This window comes from Notechis scutatus, chromosome 1 (genome assembly GCF_049901735.1).
Source record: "Notechis scutatus isolate UNSWTSFEM ecotype Mainland chromosome 1, rNotScu1.2, whole genome shotgun sequence".
Classification (NCBI taxonomy): Eukaryota; Metazoa; Chordata; class Lepidosauria; order Squamata; family Elapidae; genus Notechis; species Notechis scutatus.
The window spans coordinates 167,140,019-167,160,717 of record NC_142009.1 but is presented as its reverse complement, the minus strand read 5'-3'; the positions used below and the strand labels follow the sequence as shown (position 1 = coordinate 167,160,717).

Here is a 20,699-nt window from a genome sequence, read left to right as displayed (position 1 = left end):
AAGAATGCCCTCAAGAGTGTAAAAAATCCAATCTTAAGGATTTGGAACTATCCTAGTAGTTTCACCCAGCATTGGCTTCTGAGGATTTTTGATCTAATGCTACAGAAATCTTCCCCTGATTCTGCGAACCTTGCCTATGCAGCCTACGTTTATATGCGCTGCCACCTTGTCTTCTCTTCATGATATTTCCCCGCTTGAAATTCAAAGACAATTTCCTGCTCCTTTTGTTATCAAGTCTGCTCATAAGCTTAATGTGTGCTTTCACCCAGGGGTGGGATTCTACCGGTTCAGACCAGTTCAGGCGAACTGGTAGTTCTGGTGATCATTTGGCCCCGCCCACCTACCCCTGCCTTAGTCTGTCCTTTATTTCCGTGTTTTGCAGCTCAGCTGATTTGCGCGGCACAGTGCATTGCCGCGCCTCAGCTGTTTTACTCACCAGGGCTGCAGTATTAGAGCTGAAAATGGGCGGTTTTCAAACGCTGCACGTGCTCACCCAACCAATTGTTACACTGGTTCAATCCCACTAGTGCCTTCCACTTCTCAGCTTCAAGTACATCAGTAAATAATAATGCTTCCAGATTGTAAGACGGGGGGAGATGTTTCATGGAATATTTGCTTCCTACAGCTGCCATGTTTCTTCTATGTGCTGTGAAAGTACCAGAGGCAGTTTCAGATATGCTGATGTCTGAATTTCATCACCCGGAGGCAGTGCAGAGACTGAATGCCATTCTGAAGTTCCACACCCTCTGGAGATTTAGATATCAAGTATGGCCTCGCATGGAAGAAGGAGCTCAACAAATCTTTAAGGTGAACAATAACAAAAACCCGCTCAATAATTATGAATAGAATCAAAAGGACTAGAGATGAAAATTTGAGCTCTGGTTTCTTGAATCAACTTCCACAGAATGAGGGAATAGCTTGATTGCAAACCAGATCCCTCGAGATATAGTAATGATATTAGCCTGTATCACATAACAATGCTCTTAATTATTTCCTGGCCAAATATAAATAAATGGTCTGATGTTCTATCTCCCTAGATTAAAATCCGTATGAAAAATCTTTATGATTTAATCCCAAACTATGTAATTCAAAATCTGCAGTCAAGTTATTATCAATAGATGGAAACATTTGTAGTTCAGGGTTGAACTGTGAGGTTCTTGATACTGTCTGAGCTTTGTAATAAACTGGGTAACATCATCAATGCTAGAAGGGAATAAGGTTTGTTCTCTGCTTATATACTAGATGCTTGCCCTGTCAGTGTTGGTGGGAGTGTTCCTGATGGTTCTTGGATAGGCTATTGTTTACTGTTAACCTGTCTGTCTGAGTTTGTAGTTCCTTCTTGATTGCTGGTCTAATATTAATCTTGGCATTAATGTCTGCTTATTTGGGGGCTGATTGCTGGTGAGGAGGTGTTTTGGTCTTTACCTTTTTTATTGTCTCTTTTGAATGGTATGTAGATGTCAGTGGTGGGATTCAAATTTTTTTACTACCAGTTCTGTGGGCGTGGCTTTTGGTGGGTGTGGCAGAGGAAGGATACTGTAAAATGTCCAATCAGAGGTAGTATTTGCCGGTTCTCCAAACTACTCAAAATTTCCGCTACCGGTTCTCCAGAACTGGTCAGAACCTGCTGAATACCACCCCTCTGGTAGATGTTATTTATCTCTATATGCCTGTTGATGACTGATTGGTCTGAATGCCAGGCTTCCAGGAATTCTCTAGCATTTTTTAATTTGGCTTAGTCTAGGATGCTTACCAGTTGAAACTGTTCATATTCTGTGAAATTAAGGATTTCATCATGTTTTCTGACTGCCAGTTAGTGTTCATGGATGCGCTCTGCTAGTCTTCTGTCTGTTTGACCTACATAGTGACTGTTACAGTCCTTACACTGTATATCATAGATGAGTCCTATTTTTCTTCAGGGGCTGCTGGGTCTTTGGGTTTACTTCGAATGTTTTGGAGGGCTTTAGTCGGTTTGTGTGCTAGGATGATGCCATGTAGTTGTAATAGCCTGTTGGTGGTTTCTGTGATGATTTTGTTGTATGGCAGTGTTGTCCTTTTCATAGCTTGTGTTAGTTGTAGTGGGTTGAGTGGTCAGGTACTTTTTGATAAAGTTGCATGGGTATCAATTTTGCTGGAAGATGTTGAATAGATTATCTTTTTACTTTTCCTATGTTCAAGGTTGCTGCAGTGTGTTTGTGGTTGTCTAAATAGTATTGTTATGGAACTTCTCTTGTGGGAGGTTGGGTAGTTACTTTGGTAGTGGAGTACTTAGCTGGTGTGGGCAGATTTATTATAGAATTGTGTTTCTAATTTGCCATCATTGCCTCTGCTGATAAGGATATTCAAGAAGGGTAGCATGTCGATGTTTTCTTCTTCCCTTGTGAATTTTATTCCTTTGATGATGTTGCTGATAGTTTCATGTGTCTTCTCTCATTGTTCATTTTTTATTATGACAAAGGTGTCATATATGTCCTGGATCTATATTTTGGGTTTTATGCATGGGAGTCTCACTGATGCTAGGTGTTTCATCATGGTCTCTGCTATGAGTCATGAAAGCAATAGCAATAGCACTTAGACTTATATTCTGTTCCTGGGGGGACACCCAAAAAGGCATCTTCATAGAAAACCTTGTTTTGTATTTATTCCAATCTCTTAGAATGGCACATCTAACAAAATGGTTGTTAAAATTAACATTTACTTTTTAACCTTAATTCATGGCCTTCTAAAACAAGTAGCCTCTTGTTCTGAAGGTTCACCCACTCTTTTAGCCACCCCAACAACAAGCATCAGAATACTGCATTCTAACCACTGTGCCACCAATTTTGCTGTCAACTCTGAATAGAATTTGATCTAGTTGAGTACACCACACCTGTCATAAAGTTCTTCTAGATTCTCTGTTCTCCTTGATTTTTTCTGGTGACTGATTTCATTCTTCTTTTTCCTTTGTAGAAATGCATGGGGAACTAAACTTTTCCTGGATAGTAATGCGAAAATTATAAATAATCAGTTATGATCTTGCTCAATTGTTGGGAAAGATAAAGCAGTGTTTTGTAAGCTGTAGAAAGCACTAGAAAAAATATTGCATTATTGAATATATATCAGAAGCCTTAACAATTGACTTTAAACAAGTCAATTTTTTAAAAGTTTTGTTTTATTAGTATAATATATAAAAATGATTTCAATCAGCGTGCTGTCTGGGTACAATTATTTTAGGCAATCATAATCAATAACATATATCACAATAACATTAATACTGTAGTAACAATAATATTTTGTTTGTCCATTTTAACAAATTTCCATTTTAACATTTATCCTTTTTATGTCCCTTTCTTTCTAACTTCTGTTTTTGTTGTCTAGCAAAATAAAGTCAATTGTTTAAAGCAGTTTCTGTCATAGTGAATCATAGAAATTCTCTATTATCTATGCTATATTGAATTTCTGAGAAGATTTAAACTAGTTGGAACTGATAGGCAAATTCTAGTTTTTAGAAGCACTGAGAGTGAAATTCTGGTATATCATTTTTGAAGAATGTTATGAAGTAAATTGCACATTGTAATCGAAAAAAATAGCCTGATTCCTTATAGTTGTTGAAGTGTAAATGAAGACATTTAAAGGCTTCTTATCATATCCCTTTGAAAGTAGGCAAAGTAAAAAAAAATAGGCAGGCACAATAGATTCCAATAATGCTTTTTATTTTTGTGGGATGAAGTAACACAATCTTGAAATTCTGTCAGAGTTTCTCTCTACAATATTCTCTATATGCTACTCTTATATCAAGGAAAATCAAGGTGGGAGTAATTTGAGTTTCTTTTTCACCCTTTCCTCTTTTTCTGGGCTATAAATTTCCCCTGTTAAACACCTCGCTCATTCCCTCCCCCTTCCCAAGGCCAAGTCTACATTCCTTCACATGATTTGCAGATCTATTGTTCTCCCATACAAATGGCTATTTTAACCCTATAATTTATAACTGAAAGGAAATAATATATCAGCACTATGTTTGCCAAGGCATATGGTAAGATGATACAATGAAAGAAAAATGACTAAATTCTTTGGCCTTCAAAGCTCCATTTCCTAATACTGATACTTTTTCTGGATGCTCTATAATGAGAAAAAAAGAAAACCAGTACATAACTTTCTGGATATATACCAAGGCCTGTAAACATTGTCATCCCTCCTTGATCAAAGCTAATTTTTCTATTATTTCCAGCAGTTTGACAGTGCTTGGACAGTTTGCTTAGATAAGAAATAGTTTGCCTTGCATTTCATTTATATATTACAATTAAGTTTTAAAAAATAAAGTAATCCTAACTCAACTACCAAAACATCTAAAAAAGGAATTACTTGAATTTCTATTTTATTATGTGAGGAAAAATTGTATTTTGTAATTCTTCTTTATCTCAGGATAGAATTAAATATTTTAACATTGTTATTTTAACATTTTTATATTTTAACATTTCTTTTATATTTTAACATTTTTTATATTTTATAATATATTTTTTTATATATATTTATATTTTAACATTTCATTTCATATTTTAATATTTCCTTGTTCCTGGAAAAAAGCATTTTCAGGAGAGATGTACAAGAGTGATTTCTATCATATTGAATCTTTTGGACTTATTTTTACAGATTCCTCCACCAAGTATTAACTTCACCCTGCCCTCTCCAGTGCTTGGAATGCCATCTGTCCCCATGTTTGACCCTCCATGGGTTCCCCAGTGCAGTGGGAGTGTGCAGGACCCCATCAATGAAGATCAGTCTGTAAGTAACTGTAGTAGAGGGTGAAATCACAGAGAAACAAAAAATATAAGGCAGCTTAATAAATCCTCGAGGCATCTATCCTCAAGGGATCTCTTAGAAATAAGATTGGCTGTCACATGCTTAGTCTTTTGTTTCTTAATATGCAATTTAATAAATTCTAATAAATGCTTCTGGAACTGTTTTGGTTATCAGCTTTTTACAGCTGCTCTTGAATACACAGATCATTTGTCTAATTGAGTCTAGGCATAACAATCTAGAACAGCATTACAAGAATTTATTCTTTTCCTCATACAGAGAAAATGCTGCAAAATCAACCAAAACTAGCTAATCCAAAATTTACCTTTAGGAATCTGTGGCTCCTTCTCATATGTCTGTATGATAAGTGGGATCTGGAAACAAAACTACACTAACATTATTTTTTTAAAAAATATTGGTTTTTAAGACAAACATAGACAAACAAAACATAAAAACATCAAGCCTTCTTCCATATATATACATACAGTGTGTCGGTTGGTTTACAAATTGTTTTGTGCTTCCATTTCGTAGTCTTCAATTACAATTACATTGTATATATTCTCATATTTTCAATCAAGTATTAAATACATTAATATCATTGTTAATCAATCATTTGACTATACTTTTATTCATTCATGTTTTATGAAATAATCATATTTTACTTAAATTGTTTTATGACAGTTCATATTATCATCTCAAATCTATCCTACAATCATTTTGTAGATATAATAAGAAAAGAATAGTATAATAAGAAAAGTCTATATGCTTTTTTGTCATTTTTTCCAACCACGTGTGGATTTTAGTCCAATATTTTTTAGCATCCGTACATATCCACCACATATGGTAATATGAGCCAGGTGTCTGATGACATTTCCAACATTTTTCCGATTTATTCTTGAACATTCTTGCTATTCTTGCGGGGGGAAATGTGACCTGTAAAACATCTTATACAAATTTTCTTTATATGCTGTTGACATTGTCATTTTATAATTTTGAAACCACAATTTTTGCCATTTCTCTAGATCAATCCCATATCCAAAATTCTTCCCCCAAGCAATCATAGTTTCTTTAACTTGTTCTTCTTCTAGTTTAATTTCTAATAACTATCCATACAATTTTTTAATCACCTTTTCATCAGTACCTGTCAAAATCTTATCTAAATCAGTCAGTTTATCATAGAAACCTTCTGTTTTAGAGTCTTTATCATACCTTTAATGTATTTGCGCATATGAAAACCAATTCATCTTTATACCTTGTTCCTTTAATTTTTGTATAGATTTAAGTTCACCCTTTTCATTCAATATTTCTAACTGTTTGTTCCTTTTTATATATTATAGGATAAGAAAATGCTTCAATAGTTGATAGCCAGACTGGAATTTTCAAATAGCATTGTCTTTTAGTCTTCTCCCAGTTTAACCACAGAGACTCCCATATATAATGTCTTCTAAAATACCCCTGTGATTTAGTTCCTTTATACCATAGAAAAGCATGCCACCCCAACAACAAATCATGTCCTTCTAATGTCAACAATCTAGTGTTTCTTAATGTTATCCATTCCTTAACCCACATCAAATTTGTAGCTTGGTAATACAACTCCCAATTAGGCAAACCAAATCCTCCTCTTATTCTAGCATCTTGCAAAAGCTTTAGCTTTATTCTTGCTTTCTTTCCTTGCCATATATATTTCAACACGATTTTATTTAAATCTTCAAAGTATTCTTTTCCAAGCCTAATTGGAATTGTTTGGAACAAATATAAAATTCTGGGTAGTATATTCATCTTTATTGTTGATATTCTCCCTATTAATGACAGTTGTAAATTTTCCCATTTTGCCAAATCTAACGCTATTTGCTGCTTAAGTTTGATATAATTATTCTCTTTTAATGTACTGCATCTTGCTGTCAAATGTATCCCCAAGTACTTAATCTTATTCGTGACCTGAATTTTCAATAGATCTGCCAGTTCTTCCTTTTGTCTTGATAGCATATTCTTTGTCAAGATCTTTGTCTTATCTTTGTTTATTTTCAAACCAGCCACTTTTCCATATGCCTCTATCTTTTCTATCAGTTTTGATGCTGTTTCTAGTGGGTCTTCTAAAATGAAAACCAGATCATCTGCGAATGCTTGCAACTTAAATTCTTCCTGTTTAATTTTCATCCCTTTTATATCCTTTTCTTCTCTAATATTTCTGTTTAGCACTTCCAAGGTTAACACAAACAACAGAGGTGATATTGGGCACCCTTGTCTTGTTCCTTTTATTATATCAATAGAGTCTGTCAGTTCTCCCTCTATCATTACCTTTGCCATTTGCTTATGATATATAACTTCTATTGCTTGAATAAATTTTTTAGCAACGCCCATCTGTTCCAGTTGTAATAACATGAATCGCCAATTCACATTATCAAATGCCTTCTGTGCATCTAGAAATATCAAAGCCATTTGTTTTCCAGGGTGTGCCTAGTAGTATTCCAAAGTGTCCAAGATTACTCTCATATTATCTTAATTTGTCTCTTTGGCAGAAATCCATTTTGATCAGGATGGATAAAATTGTTTAAGTATTTTTTTAACTCTTTCTGCCAATATTGAAGCAAAAATTTTATAATTTGCGTTTAGTAAGGAAATAGGTCTATAGTTCTTGATTTGTAATGGATCGGCCTCCTCTTTTGAGACAAGTGTAATATAAGCTTCTGACCATGATTGGGTATCTTCTTCTTTAACATAACTTCATTCATAACTTCTAGCAATGGAAGGTTCAACGATTCTTGTAGTGTTTTATAAAATTCTGCCGGAAGTCCATCTGGGCCTGGTGCCTTTCCATTATTTTGCTTCTTGAGTGCTTCAGTTAACTCCATCATCGTTATATTGCTTTCTAACATTGTTTCAATCTCTTTAGGTATCTGGGGTAAATTAGCATTCTGCAAATACTGTTTAACTCTTTCCTCATCAATATTCTCTTGTGTGTATCATTTCCCATAATAGTCTCATATGATTTCCTTCTTCTCTTTACTACCATAGCAAACTTGGCCTTGGTCATCTATTAATTGCAATATTTTCCTTGATTCTTTCTCCTTTCTCAATTTATATGCTAACCATTTACCTGGTTTATTTGCATCTTCAAAATGGTTCTGTTTAGCACCTCTGATTTTCTGTGCTAATTCTTCTTTTTCTATTAGACCCATTTTATGTTTAATTATATCCATTTTTAACTTAATGTCCTTTTTCTGTGGCATTTTCTATAGCTCTTTTTCAAGTCCTTTGTACTCATCCTCTAATGCCTTAGAGGCTAGTCTTTTCATGGTATTTCTTTTCCTTGTATAGTCTATTATCAAGCCTCTGGCATATATCTTCATTGTATCCCATAGATTCTGGATTGATGTATCTTCTTTTTTGTTTTCTCTAAAGAAGAAAGCCAGTTCTTTCTCCATCCACTGTGTGAAGTCTTTTTCCTTTAATATAGTATTATTTAACATCCATCTAGATCTTCTTTGTCCTTTCCATTTAATTGTCATTGGATTGTGATTTGCCCAAGTACTTGTTTCAATATTTATTTCTTGAATATTAGGTAACAATTCTGTTGACATCCATATCATATCTATTTTGGACCATGATAAATGTCTATTTGAGTAGAAGGTGTATTGTTTAGTCTTAGCATTTCTTTCTCTCCATGTATCTTTTAAATTTATTTTATCTACCATTTAAAAAAAGATTTAGGGAGAGTCTTTCTGTTTTGCTTTGTTGTTTTCTGTGCTGTATAGTCCAGTTTATTATCTACAATTCCATTAAAATCTCCCATCATAACTATATTAGCATAGTCCAGTTCAATTATTTTCATGTGTAATTTTTTATAAAATTCTTCTTGATTGTCATTCGGGGCATAGATTGCAATCAGGAGTGTTTTCATATTATTGTCCATTATTTCCACCATGTGTTCTTCCATCGTCATCGGTATAGATCAATTTTGCTGGGATAATATCTTTAATGTATAAAACCTCTCTTCTTTTCTCGCATTGTGTCAAAGAAGTAAATATTTTCCCTAATTTTGGCTGTGTCAGCAATTGTTCGTGTTGCTTTTTAATATGTACTTCTTGTAGGCAGATTATATCAAATTTTAATTTCTCTAATTTATGGAAAGTTTTCCTTCTTTTAACAGCTGAGTTGTCCATTTATGCTAATTGTAATCAGTTTTTTCTCTTCCATGGTTATATTTTGTAGTTAGGTTTAGCAGCTGTCGTAGATCTTGGTTCACGTTGTTCTTTGACTTCCACCTTTCCGCCTACTGCACCTTCTTCTTTTTCAGTCGCTATTTGGCAGTCTTCTTGGAATTCAATTAGTGACATTTCTTTTTCTGCCTCCTCCTCTTTCCCTCCAAAATATTCTGTATAAAATAATTCAGCTTTCTCAGTTGAGTCAATTCTATGTCTCTGTTCTTGCCATGTGAACATTAAACCTTCTGGAATCAGCCATCTATAATTCACCTCTTTTTAAAGTAGAATTTTAGTCAGAAATCGGTATTCTCTTCTCATCTCTCTCACTCTTCTGGGTACTTGTTTCAGGACCACACTCTCCTTGTCTTTATATTTCAATGTTTTCTCTCTTGCCACTTGCAATATTTGCATTTTAATGGCTTTCTTTGTAAATCTGATGTGAACTTCTCTTGGTAAGCTATTTCTCATTGCATATCTTGTGAAGACTCGATAAACCTCGTCTATTCCATCCATCATCTTCTCTTTAGTTATTTCCAGAGCTTCAGCCAAAATTATCTCAGCTAGGTTTTGTCCCTTTTCTTCCTCTATGTTTTGGAATCTGAGATAAAATTCTGATCTGTCCATCTCCCATCTCAACATCCCACTTTTATCTTGTTCAACCACAGTTAATCTGCTATCAGTATCTCCAATCTTCTTATCTCTTTGTTTATCTTCTTCAATTTTTTGGAATCTCTCATCATACTTCATCATCATTTGTTGAATGTTCTCCACCTTTTCATCAGTTTTTCCTGTTCTTTGTTCAATGTTCTCTGTTCTCTTTTCAATATTCTCTGTTCTTATTTGTATATTTTGAATTCCTTGCATAATCATCTGCAGCATCACTTTTTCCTGTTCTTTTTCTTGCTGTAACATCGTCTGTATTGAGTGTTGTCCTCCAGATGGTGAAGAGGAAGAAGTAGAAGTTGAGGAACCAGGGGCTGTTAGTTTCCTACTCATTTCAGACAATTCAAAATCTTCAGGTTCTTCTAGACCTTAATCCACTTGTGAAATAACCAATTGTAATTCCAAGTAAAAATAGTGGGGGGAAAAGAAGCCAAATAATAACAATAATAATAATAATAATAAAATTTCTTCATGTTCGTGTATACCTTAATCTAATCGATTGGTTAGATAGCAGTAAAAACTCAAAAACACACACACAAAAAAGAAAAAAATGTTAAATCCTTGAAAAGGCGGAAAAATAGAAAATAAAAAACTAAAGAAGAGAAAAGAGAAGTTCTTCAGGTTCTTCAACACCTTAATCCAATTAAAAAGTATCAGGTATAAAAGGATGCATAACAAAAAAAAGAAAGCCACAAAAAAAAAACCAATATGGAAGGTAAATAGGAAAAAAAACAAGGGAAGGAAAGAGAAAAGAGACTACTCCCTTAAAAAAAAAAAAGAAAAAAGAAGGAAATCATTAATACTAAAGCTTTTCCTTTAAAATAAAATGCAAACGTAAAAATTAGACTTCAAAAACAAAAAGAAAGACAAAAACAAGTTCCAAAAGGCCAAGGATCCAAATAGCTATTACAAAAAGTAAGCCAATAAGGAGGGGGTTTGTTAAAGTAAGAAATAGCCCAGCTTTAAAAAAGTAAAAAGAGCACACTGCACCTTGTTTGGTTATCCAAGGCTTTTGTTAAAATTTATAACTCTCTTCTCCAGAGTCTTATCACCTTTTTTTTCTATAAACTTCAACACCAGACTCCAGCTATTGATAGAAACCCAGAAGAGCACCTGCAATAATACTCTCCCATGCTCTTCCCTCTATCTTATCAAATAGGCAATGTCCTTGAAAAGAAGTCTCAGTTCTTTCTCAGCTTTGTCTGGTCAAGAAAAAAAAGAGATAGAATATTTCCAAGCCTCTAATTGGCAGTGTTACAAAGTTTCTTCTGCTTTCACTTTCCCCCTCCTTTTCCAAACAAGATATAATAAAAATTAATTAAAAAGGGAAAAAGATATTTAAAAAGATGACTAGAATGGAGACTCTAGCCTAAAATATTATAAAGTCAAAAAGGAGAGAAAGAATAGGTGGAAGGTAAAAAAAACCCCAGTCCAGTTTCAAAATATAAAATCATGTGTAAAAAATCCAGCAATGAGAAAAAAAATAAAAAAAATATTACTTTGACTTCCTGTTTAAAATCGCCGCTTAATCACTTCTGTCAAAACTTTTACAGATTCTTTCTTTTCCTTAGGGTGTCCTTTCAAATCTTAAAGGAAAGAAAAAATTCTCACCAAACCGACACACTTTCTCTTTTGGTTCTCTTTCGTTTTGGAGCTGTCCCAACTTCAGCAGCTTTAATGGTTGCCTCTTTGCCGCTGGCAAAAAGAGCTTCTCCTGGATCTACCAGGGACTTTGTGGTGTCCCTGGGATCGACAGGATGCGCTCTTTACATGCACCATCTCTTCAGGACGGTTTAGATCCATTTGGACCATCCAGGAGCAAAGATATCAGCAGCGATCTCAGACCTCCAAGATCGCATGCCGTATTGTCGCGACGCCAGCTCCGCCCTCCCAAAACTACACTAACATTATTATCTGCTCAGGAAGACTGAAAGTCTAATAATTTATGAAGGGAGATTTCACAGGATGTTATAAAGAAGATAGCAATTGCTTGCATATTGTTCAAATATTTCAGTGAATTGCACTTCCAAATACTTCATCTGAGAAAATAATTGCCATCTGCCCTTGTTTTGTTACTCAATATATTCCAAGCAGGGGTGGGATTCTCCTAGTTTGGACTGCTTCAGGTAAACCCCTTGTTCCAATGATCAGCTGGCTCTGAACCGTTCGCTGTGATGAGCATGTGGGCCCGCCCACCTGCTCCTGCTCTTTCCTGTGCTTTATTTCCTTTGTTTAGAGCACAGCTGATTCATGTGGCAGAGCAGTTTGCTGTGCCTCAGCTGTTTTATTCACAGAGGCTGCAGTTGAAGGTAAGAATTAGAGGCTTTTTTAAAAGGTGGAGCACGGGCAAGTGAAGCACATGTGCATGAGCGAACCACACGGTCATCGAACCGGTTGTTACACCGGTTGAATCGCACAACTGTTTCCAAGCAGTGGTGGGATTCAACATTTACCACCACCGATTCTGTGGGCGTGGCTTGGTGGGTGTGGCTAGGTGATCATGTGACTGGGTGGGCATGCCAACTCAACATCACTCATGGCAAGGTGGGGCGGCACTTGCTGTGAGGGACGTCAAGTTGGCCACGCTCACTCAATCACATGACCGATGCTGCAGAGACAGGGCAACTGCCTAAGTACATACCTTCCCCCCTCAATGCACATACCGTATTTATCGGCGTATAACACGCACTTTTTTCCCCCTGAAAATAGGGGGCAAATGATGTATGCGTGTTATACGCCGATATAATGTTAAGAAGCCTTCGGTGAATGCTGCTGGGATCGGGGATCAAGGACACAAATGAAAGAAGGGAGGGAGGAAGCAACCGAAGCCTGTCCTTCTCTCTGGGTCAGCTCTCTCAGTTGCTCTCTCGCTCCTCCACCAGCACAGGAAGAAACTGCTTCAAAGAAGCGGGGGCTTTTCCTGTCGCCTCTCCCCCCCCCCCCCCCGTCCGCCCGCCCGCCCGCCCGCAGTGCTCCGTTCTGCCTGCCTGCCTGCCTTCGTTAATGGTTGAATCGGAACAGCTTCGGCTGAGTAAAAGAGGCGAATAGTTATTATTCTCAGCCGAAGCTGCTCCCAAACAACCAGAAACTAAGGCAGGCAGGCAGAATTTTTTTAATTTTTTTTTCCTGAAATTTCCCCCTTAAAATGAAGATGCGTGTTATACGCCAGTGCGTGTTATACGCCGATAAATACGGTACTTCTACACGTTTTACACATTTAAATTCACAACCTAAAATAACCAGGCTGCTTTTTAAGTATGCTCACTTCATAAACTACTACCCATTCATTAAGAGAGCAAGAAGCAAACCAGCCTCTTTGCCCCCAAACCCTTTGAAAGGGTGCTATCACAATGCGAGTCAGGGATGAGACAGTGGAGATCCGCAAGTAGGTCACTCTGCCTGATGGGTGGCAGCATGTTGGTGACAGCAACACAGAAGCTCCGGCCCTCTCCTGCCTTTCAGACATCCAGCAACTGCCTTCAGCTGCAGAGCGACAACGGCCAAATAATCGTGTTCTCTTGCCTGGGGATGAGCATCTCTAAAGCCTTACTTTAGAGGAGATGTGTACTGTACTGTTAAGAATCGGATATACATACAGCCCTTTTATTCTTTTACCAAATTAATTTATGCCCAGGGAGGGTTTGAGAGTGGAGAAAAGGGAGGAATAAAAGAGAAACAAAGGTTGAGACAATTTAGAAGTTGGTTCGTCATCCCCATTGAAATGATCATTATCAAATAATATTTAAAGAAAAAAATTCCTCCGGCTTCAGACATGTTATATTTTTCAATCATTTCACCTTTCAGTAAACAGTTTTCTATCTGCTTCACTCCAATAGCACATATTCTATTTAATTTCCCAAATAGTTGTCCATATCCCTCTCATGTCATTCCCAATTCAACATTTGGTGAAACTCAGTTCTCATGATTTTTGTCAGCTCTTCACTTATTTTTTCCAAAATGAGATTAGATAACCTGCAAATCTCAAGGTTACTCAATATATATTACACACACACACACACACACACTTTGTATGTTTTCATTCTTTCCATTGGTGTGATGGATGATAAATTCTGATAGTTGATATATTATTTACAAAAATAAACCTGAGTTGTGTTTGATGAAGTAGTATTCAAGTAAGCAAGTGTCTTTATAAAAAAAACAAAGCAACTTTTTCCAATGTCTTTTTTAATGGTTTGATTGCAGAAGTCATTTTCAGCCCGGGCAGTATCACGTTCTCATCAACGAGCAGAACACATTCTGAAGAACCTGCAACAGGAAGAGGAGAAGAAACGTCTGGGCCGAGAAGCTAGTCTCATCACTGCCATACCTATCACCCAGGAAGCTTGCTATGAACCTAGTTGTTCACCAAGCTCAGAGCAGGAGGAAGAAGGTGCACTCACTTTGTACTCTGGAATGTGTTTTTTGGCCTAGAGAGTTCTCATATATAGGTGAAACTCGAAAAATTAGAATATCATGCAAACGTTCATTTATTTCAGTAATGCAACTTAAAAGGTGAAACTAATATATGAGATAGACTCATTACATGCAAAGCAAGATAGTTCAAGCCGTGATTTATCATAATTGATATGATTATAGCTTACAGCTCATGAAAACCCCAAATCCACAATCTCAGAAAATTAGAATATTACATGCAATCAATAAAACAAGGATTGTACATAGAACAATATCGGACCTCTGAAAAGTATAAGCATGCATATGTACTCAGTACTTGGTTGGGGCCCCTTTTTCAGCAATTACTGCCTCAATGCGCCGTGGCATGGAAGCTATCAGCTTGTGGCACTACTGAGGTGTTATGGAAGACCAGGATGCTTCAATAGCGGCCTTCAGCTCTTCTGCATTGTTTGGTCTCATGTCTCTCATCTTTATCTTGGCAATGCCCCATAGATTCTCTATGGGGTTCAGGTCAGGTGAGTTTGCTGGCCAATCAAGCACAGTAATCCCACGGTCATTGAACCAGGTTTTGGTGCTTTTGGCAGTGTGGGCATGTGCCAAGTCCTGCTGGAAAATGAAGTCATCATCCCCATAAAGCTCGTCTGCGGAAGGAAGCATGAAGTATTCCAAAATCTCCTGGTAGATGGCTGCGTTGACCCTGGACTTAATGAAGCACAATGGACCAACACCAGCAGATGACATGGCTCCCCAAATCAACACAGACTGTGGAAACTTCACACTGGACTTCAAGCATCTTGCAGTGTGTGCGTCTCCATTCTTCCTCCAGACTCTGGGTCCTTGGTTTCCAAATGAGATGCAAAAGTTGCTCTCATGAGAAAAGAGGACCTTGGACCACTGAGCAACAGACCAGTTCTGTTTTTCTTTAGCCCAGGTAAGACACTTCTGACATTGTTTGTTGTTCAGGAGCGTCTTGAGAAGAGGAATACGACATTTGAAGCCCATGTCCCGGATCCATCTGTGTGTGGTGGCTCTTGATGCACTGACTCCAGCCTCAGTCCACTCCTTGTGAAAGTCCCCAACACTTTTGAATGGCCTTTTCCTGACAATCCTCTCCAGGCTTCAGTCATCCCTGCTGTTTGTGCACCTTTTTCTTTCACACTTTTCCCTTCCACATAACTTTCTATTAATGTGTTCTGATACAGCACTTTGGGAACGTCCAACTTTTTTTGCAATTACCTTTTGAGGCTTTCCCTCCTTATGGAGGGTGTCAATGATGGTTGTCTGTACAACTGTCAGGTCAGCAGTCTTTCCCATGATTGTGATTCCCACTGAACCAGACTGACAGACCATTTAAAGGCTCAGGAACCCTTTGCAGGTGTTATGGCTTAATTAGCTGATTAGAGTGGGACACTTTGAGCCTAGAATATTGAACCTTTTCACAATATTCTAATTTTCTGAGATTGTGGATTTGGGGTTTTCATGAACTGTAAGCCATAATCATCTCAATTATGACAAATCACGGCTTGAACTATCTTGTTTTGCATGTAATGAGTCTATCTCATATATTAGTTTCACCTTTTAAGTTGCATTACTGAAATAAATGAACTTTTGCACGATATTCTAATTTTTCGAGTTTCACCCGTAGCAAGGGATAAAGTCATCACATGAACACATACACCACATAAGAAAGGCAGATTTTTTTTCTTATATTTATATTATCAGTTATTTCTATTTCCTAGAGCTGCAATCGGGCATTACTGGTTAACAGAAGATGCAGAGCTGCAATCTTTCTCCCTAGGTTTTTTTTTTTTTTTTTTGAGGAAGCAACTTAATATCCCTATTCTCTAGGTTGAAAAAGAATAAATAATGCCACTGAAATTTAACAGTGCAATTTGGGAGCAATGAGGTTAAGGCACCAAAATAAGGCACCTGCAGACTGCAGGTCTGGAAATACCTATCCCTATTTTAAATCATTGGTGGTCTGATTGCTTCAGACTTCCTTAATTGGTTTCTGCTATTGAAGTACCATAGGACATATAATATTGTATTGTTAGATGTAAGTCTAGGAAGAGCTTCAAGGACCTCTGCAAATTTGTTAGTATCCTTGCAGATTTTTGTTTTTTTAGGGAAGGACAAATGTCATTGTTTTGTCAATGACCATGATTCTGCTGTTGGAAGACCTCTAAAAATATATGTGGGAGGAACTGATACAAAATCTTTTCATATACTTTTATAGATACAATACAATAAAATTAAGTGTTTTATTCATTATTATATAATAAAATGCTTTTCATTGTTGCTGTAAATCAGCAGACTACGTAAATAAAAATGTAAACATCTTCTATTGATTTTATCAGTAGAAGAAGTCACCAACTTGGCATCACGCCGTCTGTCTGTGAGTCCATCATGTACTTCCAGTACATCACATAGAAACTATTCTTTTCGACGCGGGTCAGTTTGGTCAATGCGTTCAGCAGTCAGTGCTGAAGGTAAGGGGTTTTAGATTGGAGGTTAATTGTCTTATGATTCTTATTAATTCTGCCTTAATTTTATTTCTGTGTTAAAATGTCTTGGAAACGATACTACTAGACTCCTGTTTTTTTGCCACTATAGATTAACACAGCTGTCTTCCTACAATATTTAAATATGTTAATCTTCAACAAGAGGTATCCTAATTCTCGTTATGATGAGAACTTTATTATTCAGGGAATCATCTCAAGTTAAATCAACAATTTTTAAAGTGGATATTATTTTAAGCTCCAGTCTGGGTTGGTCCAAGGTTTACTCTTCTGAGCTTTCAGACTAGTGCTAGAACTCATTCTCAGAAAACCTGTCTATAACAGAATGTGTTAGACATTCTGTTCTCTCTAGCATTTGTTAGAGAGAAATTCCCTGAGGATGGGCACCACTGCAAGTCCAAAAGCTCGGAAAACTAAACCTCTGGTCCTGGTGATTAACCCAGATTGGATCTTAAAATAATATCCAAATTTTTAGAGTTTGCAGCATAAATTCACATCCAGAAAACACACAGACTGATTCAGCAGGATCATTAATTTCTTTATAAACATATTAACATGATAAAGTTTACAATACCATTTGTAGATTCTTTCAATGTAACACAACACAAACAGCAAGCAGCAGCAGCTCAGAGCAGAACTCTAGTTTTAGCAAACAAGCAAGTTAATTTCACTTTCAATTCTTAGCAAAGCGCACAGAGCCACACCACACCCAGGCTGTCAGCTCTCATTGGCTGGTCTGTTGCCATGCTTACTTTGTTAACCATGTCTCTGCCAGTTAATGAATATACTCTGACACACATTAAAAATTACTGATCTAAATCGGATCTTGCAAGATTATCATGGACATATATATTTGTCTTCATTTGTGATATTATTTGTGATATTATTTTAGAACCTATTAAATTGTGTACCATTTAATGTGGCAGTTGATCTTTACATTAAAACAATGTCTATGTTGTTGTGCCAGATCTGTTCCCATGATTAATGTTGTTCATTTTTAGTTGGTTTCTTTCACAGAGATAAACTTGATAAAATCTATATATGTATCTTATATAAGCAAGCTAATCATATAGAAGAGTACAAACATAGCTTTAGGATGATATATGAATCAAACATTAGAAATAGTGACTTGTGTTTTGAAAATTCTATCCCTTTATGAGTGTTTAAATAGTTTTGTCAGTAGATGCAAAATTGATATTCATTTGATGAGTGGACTTGAGGTAATCTGTCTCTTATTCAGAATGCGGTTTCTTACAACCAAACCAGTGGTGGGTTTCAAATTTTTTTTATTACGAGTTCTGTGGGCATGGCTTGGTAGGCGTGGCCTGGCTTGGTGGGCATGGTTTGGCTTGGTGGGAGTGACGGGGAGGATACTGCAAAATCTCCATTCCCACCCCACCCCACTAACCGGCTTTCCAGCTCTGTTCTCCTGTGCAGGGCAATAAAAGAAGACCCAGCCAATCAGCTGGGACTTGGGAGGCAGATAATAGATGGGGGCGGGGCCAGTCAGAGGTGATATTCCGAACTATTCAAAATTTCCAGTACTGGTTCTCCAGAACTGGTTGGAACCTGCTGAATACCACCTCTGAACCAAACAGTAGTTATATAGATAAACATGAGTAGCTATAGATGAAATGTAAGAAATTAATTTGGACTTTACTTCCGCATCTTTTTTTAGATGAAGAACATACAACAGAGCACACACCAAATCATCACGTGCCACAGCCCCCACAGGCAGTGTTCCCTGCATGCATTTGTGCAGCTGTACTGCCAATTGTTCACTTGATGGAAGATGGAGAAGTACGGGAAGATGGAGTAGCAGGTACTCTTTTAGTTTAAAGTTTTAGTTTAAAGTTTTGGAATTAAAAATATCTCTACTTCATTAAACAGCAAGCATTGTCAGCTAATCTTTGTCTTATACACATAGACACATACACTACTTAAGTTTCAGATTCCATTAGAAAATGTTACTTCAGAACACTTTTCAGCAATTCTTTGAAGCAACTGTGTCTTTTCTTGGGATCACATAGCAGCTGCAGAGAGGAAATGCAACATTCAGATGACTGCGCTCAATGAAATATCTTTCCCAAATTATTCTTCACATACTGCACAATCCTTATATACATAGACAATGTCTGTACACAGAAGTACAGGTGAAACTCAAAAAATTAGAATATCGTGCAAAAGTTCATTTATTTCAGTAATGCAACTTAAAAGGTGAAACTAATATATGAGATAGACTCATTACATGCAAAGCAAGATAGTTCAAGCCATGATTTGTCATAATTGATATGATTATAGCTTACAGCTCATGAAAACCCCAAATCCACAATCTCAGAAAATTAGAATATGACATGCAATCAATAAAACAAGGATTGTACATAGAACAATATTGGACCTCTGAAAAGTATAAGCATGCATATGTACTCAGTACTTGGTTTGGGCCCCTTTTTCAGCAATTACTGCCTCAATGCAGCGTGGCATGGAAGCTATCAGCCTGTGGCACTGCTGAGGTGTTATGGAAGACCAGGATGCTTCAATAGCGGCCTTCAGCTCTTCTGCATTGTTTGGTCTCATGTCTCTCATCTTTATCTTGGCAATGCCCCATAGATTCTCTATGGGGTTCAGGTCAGGTGAGTTTGCTGGCCAATCAAGCACAGTAATCCCACAGTCATTGAACCAGGTTTTGGTGCTTTTGGCAGTGCGGGCAGGTGCCAAATCCTACTGGAAAATGAAGTCATCATCCCCATAAAGCTCGTCTGCGGAAAGAAGCATGAAGTGTTCCAAAATCTCCTGGTAGATGGCTGCGTTGACCCTGGACTTAATGAAGCACAGTGGACCAACACCAGCAGATGACATGGCTCCCCAAATCAACACAGACTGTGGAAACTTCACACTGGACTTCAAGCATCTTGCAGTGTGTGCGTCTCCATTCTTCCTCCAGACTCTGGGTCCTTGGTTTCCAAATGAGATGCAAAAGTTGCTCTCATGAGAAAAGAGGACCTTGGACCACTGAGCAACAGACCAGTTCTGTTTTTCTTTAGCCCAGGTAAGACGCTTCTGACATTGTTTGTTGTTCAGGAGCAGCTTGACAAGAGGAATATGACATTTGAAGCCCATGTCCAGGATCCGTCTGTGTGTGGTGGCTCTTGATGCACTGACTCCAGCCTCAGTCCACTCCTTGTGAAAGTCCCCAACACTTTTGAATGGCCTTTTCCTGACAATCCTCTCCAGGCTGTGGTCATCCCTGCTGCTTGTGCACCTTTTTCTTCCACACTTTTCCCTTCCACATAACTTTCTATACAGCACTTTGGGAACATCCAACTTCTTTTGCAATTACCTTTTGAGGCTTTCCCTCCTTATGGAGGGTGTCAGTGATGGTTTTCTGCACAACTGTCAGGTCAGCAATCTTTCCCATGATTGTGATTCCTACTGAACCAGACTGAGAGGCCATTTAAAGGCTCAGGAACCCTTTGCAGGTGTTATGGCTTAATTAGCTGATTAGAGTGGGACACTTTGAGCCTAGAATATTGAACCTGTTCACAATATTCTAATTTTCTGAGATTGTGGATTTGGGGTTTTCATGAGTTGTAAGCCATAATGATCTCAATTATGACAAATCACGACTTGAACTATCTTGTTTTGCATGTACTGAGTGATATATTAGTTTCACCTTTTAAGTTGCATTACTGAAATAAATGAACTTTTACATGATATTCTAATTTTTTGAGTTTCACCTGTATATACAGTCATAATACAGTCTATGTGAGAGAATACATATGATTGATAAAATTGTTAACAAAAATTCTATGTGGTTTTTTTTTATCATCGTCCCTCTTCAGTCAAAAGTTTTATTAAATTTTTTTTATTTAAGTTTGCATTGCCTGATAGTCTAGTAAAATTTGAAATCATTTAATATTCTCTAATAATCTTTAGGGTGGTTTTCCATCTTCTTCAATATTCTACATAATAAGTTTTACTGTAACACTCTACATATTTTACCCCTTTCCCAGATACTGAATGAGGAAATTTAACTTATTGCTCCCAAGTTATGATGTTGCTGAAAATGTAGTGACAAGTTTTGCTTTATTACCACAGATACATTATCTTAATGGACAGAAGA

The 20,699-nt window shown here is 37.0% G+C and overlaps 1 protein-coding gene across 10 annotated transcripts in view; it reads left to right on the top strand.

The window, feature by feature from the left end:
* The window catches only part of UNC80 (unc-80 subunit of NALCN channel complex), a 191,045-nt gene that overhangs the window by 88,676 nt on the left and 81,670 nt on the right, over window positions 1-20,699 (top strand). For 9 of the 10 annotated variants that reach the window (XM_087949612.1, XM_087949606.1, XM_087949581.1 and 6 more), the window contains 5 exons: window positions 626-807; window positions 4,630-4,761; window positions 13,848-14,034; window positions 16,415-16,546; window positions 18,255-18,398. In XM_087949612.1, coding sequence (XP_087805738.1) covers window positions 626-807; window positions 4,630-4,761; window positions 13,848-14,034; window positions 16,415-16,546; window positions 18,255-18,398 — 777 coding nt within the window. The remainder of the gene's footprint in view (window positions 1-625; window positions 808-4,629; window positions 4,762-13,847; window positions 14,035-16,414; window positions 16,547-18,254; window positions 18,399-20,699) is intronic. The other variant, XM_087949587.1, reaches the window with a different exon arrangement.